At 40.6% G+C, this 10044-nt stretch overlaps 1 protein-coding gene across 3 annotated transcripts; it reads right to left on the bottom strand.

The window, feature by feature from the left end:
* Nucleotides 1–111: 111 nt before the first annotated feature.
* LOC308332305 (tapasin-like) lies at nucleotides 112–7937 on the bottom strand. 3 transcript variants are annotated; one of them, XR_013965696.1, is made up of 9 exons: nucleotides 7734–7937; nucleotides 6428–6604; nucleotides 5825–6073; nucleotides 5095–5454; nucleotides 3865–4188; nucleotides 2910–3011; nucleotides 2782–2807; nucleotides 1267–2684; nucleotides 112–497 (listed from the first exon to the last, which is right to left on the bottom strand). XR_013965696.1 is itself a non-coding variant. In XM_080788130.1 (8 exons), exons 1-8 carry the CDS (start codon nucleotides 7795–7797, stop codon nucleotides 2673–2675), a joined length of 1314 nt encoding a protein of 437 aa, XP_080644256.1. In that variant the 5' UTR covers nucleotides 7798–7937; the 3' UTR covers nucleotides 749–2672. The 3 variants fall into 3 exon arrangements, 2 of the variants coding, with proteins under 2 accessions (XP_080644256.1, XP_080644257.1); XM_080788130.1 differs by lacking the exon at nucleotides 112–497 and having other exon boundaries at nucleotides 749–2684; XM_080788131.1 differs by lacking the exon at nucleotides 112–497 and having other exon boundaries at nucleotides 749–2684; nucleotides 3943–4188.
* Between the last annotated feature and the right edge of the window lie 2107 nt (nucleotides 7938–10044).

Genomic DNA, 10044 nt, shown 5'->3' with positions numbered 1-10044 from the left:
TACTTTGTAACAACAGCTTAAAGAATGCAACTAGACCCATGGTCACATTTATGAGTTTGCTGAAACTTTAAACTATCTATTAACAAGGGACTTTCAGTGTTGCGCACCAAAAATAGCGATCTACAAGCTTGTGACGTGAGCAGATCTTTCTTCTTAATTTGTTTTATTTTAACTCTGGAAGCGCCTGGGGGTTCAGATCCCTTATGCATACATGCATACTGTACTTTTCCTTCATGTGTAATTTTCTTGACACTTGCCAATGTATCTACTGGAGGGTTCTGGTTCAAATTTATTTTATTTTATTAAGTCTAAAAGGTTTTATTTTGTTGAGTCATTTATTTCCAACTTTTGATGTATCATTTGAATTGTTATAATTTATAAACACCTCACCGAGTCACAGCCAGTATGTAGTGGAGGCTTGGTTTACCATTGGCCTTCATTTTTGGCTTGACCTGACAAACACAACGTTAATGATGTCTGGATTACAATAAAGATGGCTTAATATCTAGTTGGACACTAGATATTATACAGTGGATTGGATTGGACATCCTTCAAATAACTTAACATGGACAACCAACTAGTAGTATGACCTACCCGACAAAATGTCTCAATGGAAGTGTAGGGAGACCACCCATCTCCAACCACTGCAGATGTGATGGGCATTTTGTATTAACCGTTTGTGTTTATTTCATTTAATACTGTACACCCGAGGCTGGCAACGGACATTTTATGAGAATTCAGTCATCAATCAAGGTATTGAAGGTAATTTATTACCGGATGCAGCCTGCTGAACTGACACTGTTTAATTAGTTGACAATGATCAGGATACTTTCTCAAGGGACTTTAGTCATATTTAACACAACAGCATTTGTGGCATTTTGGTTAACTTTACATTACAAGCTCACAGCCTAAAAAAATAACACTAGTCTAGGCCTAAGAGTCCTGATCGGTTAATATAGCACCGCAATCATTTAAACCACTAAACATATTTTATACTTTGCCTTCAAAAATCTTAATGGTTTAAACAAGACCGAGTCTGAAAGCTCCACAACTTGGCGGAAACTAGAAGCCATACTTATACTGCTCTTCAAACCTAACACAACAGGACCAAAGTGGTTTAAACTGACCCTCTTCCTCCATAAGCATAATTTATATACTAAGTTGCTTGTGACTGTCATGCATTGAAAATAGTGGATCATCTGCACACTAAGTATGAATCTAGCCTTTATTTCTGAATTTACTTCTATTTGTAAAAAATTAATAAACAGAACATTAAAAAAAGAAAAGAAAAGTATGAATCTAGCCCTGGTTCAGTGGTTACCCATGCTCTCATTGGACTGACAAATCGTGTGGTACCAGACAATTGGAAAGGTGTTTGATGTGTGCAAGTGGAATATTTGACCTTAAAGTCCATGGGGTCATCGAAATCAATATGGCTTCATGATCCTCGTATACATTCTCGATATTTAAAAATTTGTAGTCATCAGCCATGCCCGGGCATGAGGTAAGTGAGGGGACATTAGTCACCATAGTCAGTACTCGGTAACATAGGTAATCCATAGTTCGTACCATAGATAGTCATCCATAGCTATGCACCATCAGTCACTGGTGCAGGTCAATTCAATTAAAAGTTCCGGTCAATGAGCTGAAGACTCATTCTGTAGCTCATAATGTAACAGATAAGTTCCCTTTCAAAACACGCCTTTAATTTAAAGTTTGATGTGGTAGTAGTTAGACTAGTGCAGTGGTTTTCAACCCTTTTCATGTCAAGGCCCATTATTTATTCGGCATTTGAGCCACAGACCACCATTTGATGACATTTTGCCTAAATTGAGACTCATATTTTGTTATCGTTGGATAAGAATTTGTCCACAATTCCATGCTCTATTAATGTGGTACCATTAGGAGAAATAACAGGCAAACGATCAAAATAACAATCCTTCAACATTCTCTTGTGTAGACTTCTTGTAAATTAGATGTATAACAATAATTTAACTCTTGAGAGCGTAAAATGAAACCCAATGGCCATTTGGTTTAATTTGATGCTCTCAAGAGTTAAAGACCCTTTAACGGAGTTAAAGACCCTTTAACGGAGTTAAACGGTCCGTTTGGTTACCAACTCTCCAATTAGCTGACCACTCCCCGGACCACTGGTTGAAAACCACTGGACTAGTGCAATAGCACAATGTAGCATTCTAGCTAGGTTATGTATTCTGATCTGAAATCATTAAAGTTGCTTCTAATATGCTTGTTTTTTTACATGATATATTTGTTGCCAACATCATATTACACTTGAAAGAGAAAAAAAGATTAAGTGAGGTCTTCTAGTATTTTGCATATTCCATGACCTACAAATGTCAGAAAAGCTACAAAAATGTACAAATGCTGAAAAGAAAATATTTACAACCTGCACATACATTATGTTAATCATAATCATAATTACAATACCAGAAAAACAAACACTTTTTGTGAGTAACTTTCTGCTAGTCACTAAATGAGTTGTAAAATAGTCACAACTCAATAAATATCCTTGGGAAATCACTCACACAAGCAGTCACTCGCTACAAAGCATCCATCCATCTTTAGGGCTTACATTCTTTTCACAAAGTGTCAAATCGAACACCAGAAAGACGTAATTGAAACAATCATGGCTCCTTGTCCTTCCTTCATGTTTAGTTCTCTTTCTGTAATTGGGAGAGAATGATAGAGAAGTAACAGACAGGCAAAACGTTCTAAGATTTCAGAAGATAACAAATAGCTTCATCATTACAGTAGAATTACCTTGTCCCGGCTAGCGTCATCTGCGCCTATACAAATCCACAAAATGTTGATAGTTAGATACCCAATATGATACATCCTTTATGTTATTATTGCTGTGTCAAACAGAGAATAATAGCATTATTTCTTACCAGAGCTACTGAAGGTACAGGAGACAATTTTTATCAGGCCATAGAGCACTAATGCCACACCAACCATTGCCATGGAGTCTTCAATGGAAGGACTGCTGACCCCTGCAATGTAAAATCTACAGTATATAAGCAACATAAAGGGAAACAAAACAATACAGTGTAGAATTGTACTTGGAGTGTTAACATTGCTAATGAAAAAAGCAACTGAGAATTTGAATCCATGAGATAGACTGAGAGCAGGAGTGGACCTGGTGAGACGTAGGAGGGGCTTTCCCTAGTGTGTCTGATCGAGGGTAGCTACTGGGACGTAAGACGGGACTTGATCACCCCGGCTGGGTCACCCGAGTGAGGGGTATGATGTTCGCGAGACCCGAAACCCCGATGACCTCGGGATACATCACTGAGGATACGTCCCAGTTGCATCCATGCAATGTATTTTCGTTCTGAGGCATGTTCACAGTCATATTTCCGACTAGTTACATTGACATTTGAAAGACTAAATTATATTACATATTTTTCTTGTGGGCAAGTTCTCTATTGTAGCTACTTTGTTACATTCAGCTGGCATATTTAAACACTTCCAACTGATGGACACAAACCTAATTTGCATTGACTGCAAATGTTTTTACTCAGTGGAAGCACATCTCCTGTAATAAAGGCCAGACCACACCAATGCAACTAGTCGCAACTGCCATAGCGGATAATGGTTGCAAGTAGTTGCATGTTGCAGGGAGTTGCATTGGCCAGTTCACACCGATGCAACAAGTGGCCCGACACTTCCACTCTCTGCCTTAGGTTGTGACCAGGCATTTCTCTTCGCAGATGAGTAAGGCTGGGACCGAGGCTATCTCCAATGGCAGTTGCAAGGAGTTGCATTGGTGTGGATTGGCGTTAAAACTGTTTTGTTGCAAGGATCTGGTTGCATTTGTGGGGTCAGGCCTTTAAAGAGTCTCACCGATGACATTGAGGGCAACAGCAGCTCGTCGTGTGCCTCCAGGATGGACAGCCATGCAGACGACCTCCCCCCCTGTACCTAGGCCCAGTTTAGCCGTGTCCAGGTCCAGTCTGGTGTTCTGGCTGTAGGTGCCGTCCCAGCCCTGCCTGTGACCGGTGACACTGCCTGTTCCCAGGGGCCTGGTGTTCCCATCAGCTCCCTTGTACTCCCAGCTGAGCTCCAGAGAGAGAGGAATGAAGCCTGATGCCTCGCACAGCACCGTGACCACCTGGCCAGGAAAGGAGAGTGGCAGCGGCGAGGGGTAGATGGAAAGGGATGGCGGTTCTGGAGGTAGATAGTGGAGAGCGGATAAGTAAAGAAACAACACAGAGATTAATAATAACATGGCCTCCATGCACCAAGACGCACAACTCCCAATGCAATATTCTGTGGTGAAGCTGCACTATACAGGCTGGCTGCCGGTGCATGTGTGCATGTCCTAGTGGCGTGGTGACGGTCTACCCTTCATTTGGCCAAATTGAACTAGCAACCATTATTATAAATAGTTCACCAATAACATTGCTTCACAAGAACAATGTCGGTTGCAAAAAGAGTTTCACCAGTGACCAGAGAAAAAATAAAATCGAATCATGTGAATCCTTGTAATGTGGATCTTAGCCTCCAATGTGGATCTTAGCCTAATTGATGAAAAGTTTAATATTTGTATTAAATATTTGTATATTTGTAGTATCAATCCACACACACACACACACACACACACACACACACACACACACACACACACACACACACAAAGTATTAAGACTGCAATGTAGAAAGTAAAAGCCTGGTATTCAATTTAATACATTTACTGTAAGTAAATTGATTTAATTACCTATTTCAAAAGTTTTAAAATGTATAAAAATCATTTGAACTACAAGCTCATAGCGGTCGGCTATATTATGAGCTTGTAGATCGTCAATTTTAAAATAACCAACGTATAGGGCTCAAGTGGTTAATCAATGTATGTTTTTTTTATAATCAGTACCAGTATCAGTTTTCCTCTGAGATGTGGGGTAGAAGTAAAAGTACTAACATTTGAAAATAATCCAGTAAAGTAAATATTCCTCAAATTTGCACTTAAGTACAGTACTTCACTTGTAGCCTTGGGCTGGGCTATGGGCTGGAAACCAGGCTATAGTACTTGAGTTCACTTTCCACGACTGGTCCTATTTTATCACCCCTGCTTACCCACAATCTCCAATTCCACTGACACCTGAGCCAGGAGGTAGGGCAGGAACACGGAGCAGATGTACGTCCCGGCATGACGCGCCTTGGCCTCCCGCAGAATCAGCGACGCGTTGCCCTTCTCGTGGAGACCCCCAAAGTCCAGTGTCGCCCCTTCCGCCCCGGTGCTGGCCAATCGGTCGTTTTTGCCGTCATAGGCCAGGACCAGGTGTCCGTCACCTCGGAACTGGTAGTGCCACTCGACGGCGAAGCCCAACCCGGAGAGAGGGGAGGAGGGGTCGGCCCACAAGCTGCAGTCCAACACCGCTGGCTCCCCAAGTCTGACCTGTACCAAGACACTCTTACTGGACACACTGAAAATCACTGGAAGGAGAGTAAAGATAGAGAGGAAACATGTAAAAGGCTAAGAGAAGTGAAAGAAATGCAATAGTGAAAATGATTGACTGATGCAGCCTACAATGGCCAGCTTGTCTTGTTAAAGCAATAGTTATTTTGTTTTTGTCGCATTCCAAAACCAATAATTTGATGACCGGCGGAGACTCAAATGAATGTCAATTGAGTCTCCTACCAGAGACTCCACCAGTCATAAAATATTGGGAATGCGACAAAAACTAAATAATCTCAAATTCAAGGCTTCATGGGGTCTGTAATTGATAGAAAATAAGTCATTTATTTTAAATAGATCTCATGGCCCAAAAGGTCCATCCTTGTCTAGTCCATTCTGACAATTTACCGCTGATCTCTTTGGTTGCAGTGGGAGCGCGCATGACACTGGACACTACTAGCTGTCTGTCGGGGTACTGCACAGCGGCCGAGAACCAATCAGCTTGCAGGTAGATGGGACTGATGGCAGACTCAGTGAGCGAGGCAGCCCAGTCGATGCTGGAGGGATGAGGCAGGAAGGGGTTGATCTCACACTGGGGCTTCTCCATGGGGCCTCTGGGAGCATGGAGAGTGGGGTGGCAGAGAGTCGCTTCAGGGTCTGAGGATGTAAGAGTTAGCAATGAAATTACGATAAAAATGATTTGCTTTTTCTTTATTACAAATAAAGAAGTGAGTGTATATTACTTTGTATATTTTGTATATTCAAGAAAAATGTCTAGTTTAGATGTTAAAGGAAAAAGGTTACACAAAGGAGTTTCATCACAGATATTTGATCAACTTAGACACACTATACAGTGTGTACGTACAGGTCTATTTGTTTGTCTTTTACTTTTACTGTTTTTTTTGTTTTATTGCTTTTTGTTTTTTGACTGTGCTCATGAGCAACAACCACATGTGAATGCGTGTAACCGTATGACTGAAAGAAGAACAAAAGAAGCAAATAAAAACTAACCAGTGATATAGTAGATCATCTCAGGGCTGATATCTGAAGGCAGCTGGTGTGGCGTGTCTGTCGGCTGGTGGTGTGCATCTGTATTGATGTGTAGCAGGGACTTCTCCTGGCCAGACGAGAGGCCAGAGCTCTCCTTCACAAACCAACACGCCAACACTGGACAGCTGCAAGCATAACCTGGGAGGTGGTCAGGGTGCAGGGAGGAGAGTAGAGGGGAGGGGAATGAAGGAGAAGGATGTGTGAGCATTGCTTACACTGTCTGTAAGTTTGTAACGCAGCTAAACGCTACACCGTAACACCGCCATTATCTTTTAACACAAGAGAACTTTTTATTTGTATTATTTCTTTCCATGGCTTAAGTTACACAGCCAAACACAAACCTGCTTTGCTCTCTAGGGTTATTACTACAGCTGTGGATGTAGGTCTGCCCCATAGCGTTAGAAGGAGTTCTACTGTTGATGGCTGGTGCTGCCACATCTGTCACTGTCCCATCGGTGGTGGCGTTGAATTATTTGCTAATCGATGCATGTCTCTTATTTTACACACGTCTCTTATTTTACGCATGTCTCTTATTTTGCAATGCACTTTAGATTACCTTTTTATGCTGATTAGTTACATATAATGCACATACATTAAGGTCTGAGTCCTCTCCCCCTCTCCTCTTTCCCTATATGAATGAATGAAAATTAATGAAATATATATTTTTTATTCTTCTTTATTATTCTCTTATCTTCTCAATGCAATAAAGATTGATTGATTGATGTGTTTGTCCACTCTGCATGGTAAAAGTTGTCACTCACACACACACACACACACCCCCCCCCCCCCCCCCCCCCGCTGGGACACTCCTCCCTATCCGTTCTAGACCGGATATGCAGACTGCGACTCACAGTCACAGTCTGTAGTAGCCCTGGCCCCTAGGCTATCCCTTGAAGAGAAGAGCATAGACATATTGTATCTTATTACCTAGAGACCAAGACTCTGCTAGAGACTATCAAGTATCAGTTCAGTAGTAAGATTAGATGAAGTAGGCTGAATTAATTCTGTTATGGGGGCCTTGACTTGAATGCACAATGCCCTGTGCTGCTACGCCGCCATGTACATAAACAACACTGTAGTGTAGCCATAATAGTATAGTATACAATAATAATTGTATACTAGACAGAAGTCTGAGTGCAGTCCACTACAACGCGATTCACAATTCACTGAATTCAGACACCACATTATGCAAAACAACTGTTTCCACTGGACTCTGATCTTTGACTGACAACTTTTTAAACAGGAAATCAACAAGTCACAACTGTACCTTGGATGAAGAAGCAGCAGAACGCAACTAGGGCCAGCTTGTAGAGTGTAAAGATCTTAGACATAACTTCACTAGACAGTCTATCTAGTCTCTTCACGTCTTCAGTTCTGTCAGGTAAAGGTCAGAGCAGAGAATAATAACTTGTTTGATCGACTGCTATTCACCCAATGCATTTTACTTTCTCTTTGTCCATGGGTGCATAACCTCGCGTCACCAGGCTTTCCACAATGGGTGCATGCATAGTTAAGGATTCATTCCTTCTCTTCCACCGGTAGATGGCGTGCTAATATAACATAGACAGCAGTCCGTCCAATTTTCCAACACCAACAAAATATGTAGTACTGTATTTGCGACAGCAGGTCGCAGTTTAGTAGTATTTATTAACAGTTTGCAGAATTACAGTAGCCTACATTTCAAGCACAACTAAATTAAAAAAAAGGTTATTGTTAGCATAAAGCTTAAATGTAATCCTCAATTAAAAAATACTCATTAATTAAAGGTAACCGTGATTCCGGAACGAGGTTTATGCCTAAACCATAAACGGCTTTAAACTTAATCTTCTTCAGGGAAACAGGGTTTTTAACTGTCTGCCAAATCCTAATCCAATCAGCCACTGTCACGACGTGGTTGATTCAACTGTCTTCACTAGATGCGCTCACTGAAAGTCATATTTCACACTGTCTCTACCAACAGCACTGTCTCTGCCACCCACTGTATCTTTCACACTACCCCTGACACTCCCATTCTCTATCTTTGTCTCATTTTCTCGTATTGTACTGTACTAATAATGTACTGTACTGTACTGTACTGTACTGTACTGTACTGTACTGTACTGTACTGTACTGTACACGTACATTTAAAATGTATTTGTGTGTGCTCGTGCTTCAGACAAGTGACTTTTGTGCCTCAAAAAGTTAATGTATACTGCATTATGTATTTTGAAACTTGGGTTTCATTTCAGAATTTCTGTCTATATATTTTTTACAATATCATCAGTTTCTACCTTCTCACCTTGAGGTAACCTTGTAAGGAATAGTGGAATACCACCCCTATTCAGATGTAAATCGCTAGTCTCGATGGCCTGGTTCCCTTGTTTGACAGTATAATCAAGTGTCCCTTATCGGGTTGAAACATTTACAAGACTTTTGCATGACTGCATAATGAAGTAGCTATTTGTGTTCCTTCCTGGGCTTGGCTAGTCTTTCTTGTGACACCCAGGACTGTCCTAAACAGGCAAAGAGACTTTCATTGCTCATGTGTGGAAATGCAATTTCTTTCTAAAATGTTGCAGCATCATTGTATCTACATTGGGTTCCATACACAGATGTATTGTTTTTCATCCAGGATTGGGATTTTTTTTTTTGCCAATGTTTAATATGATATGCAAAAGGAAGATGGGCAAAACAACACAATAATACTGTCTAGGTATATTACTATAGATGTAAAGCTTATTTTAATTGACACAAAATATTACAGTATGTGATAGCGTTTATATTAATTATAGCATTTTTGTGACTTTATACATGATATTTTGTTCAAGGCCCATAAAATATTACAATTTAATCAAAATACTTCAGCCCTCCACATGTCTGTTGAGTAGAGCATGGGAGTAAAACGCTGCCGATGGGTAGCATCAGTGTTGTTTTTTCTTCTTCCAAAACATGATTATTTTCATACAATGGAGAGGGTGGAAAACAGTACACATATAGAACGCATAGATAGATGTGTTTTGTAATAATTATGGGTAAAGAAAACAAAGATACACAAATGAAAGCAAAACAAAAACAAACACATGAGCAGTTGAGCACCAAATATTCCCATCTGAGCCAGTGGCATTGGTTTGTGAGAGATTATGTGCAATGAAGGAAACAGAAGAGTGAATGGCTATAAAACAGCTTCATGTGCAGGGTGGACTGAAGCATTTTGTTTTTGCATTTGTGAACTTTAACCTTCTTGACAAATGACTACAAAGCCTGGAATGCACTTTCACCTCAACTGCTCTACCATGTTTAATAAAAGTAGCCTTCACAGTTGTCACGTGATCTCTTATTGTTACTGGAAGACTATGCCAGCCATAAGTGAGTGCATGGCTGGAGTGAGGCAGAGCCATACATATGAAAAAGTGACACATATACCCATAAGAATAAAGACAAGAGAAGACCATGTTGATGCTATGACATTTGAACACATCTGTGCAGAGAGGCTAGGTCTGGGGTCATTTTATACAGGTAAATCCCATTGAGATCAGGATTCTGTTTTACAAGGGAGCCTTGTAATTTATAGCCTAAAAAGATTGCCTTGATTCTAGAAT

Source organism: Protomyctophum bolini (genome assembly GCF_963924005.1).
Source record: "Protomyctophum bolini genome assembly, chromosome: 17".
In the NCBI taxonomy this organism is placed as follows: Eukaryota; Metazoa; Chordata; class Actinopteri; order Myctophiformes; family Myctophidae; genus Protomyctophum; species Protomyctophum bolini.
This window is presented reverse-complemented; position numbering and strand designations above follow the sequence as displayed.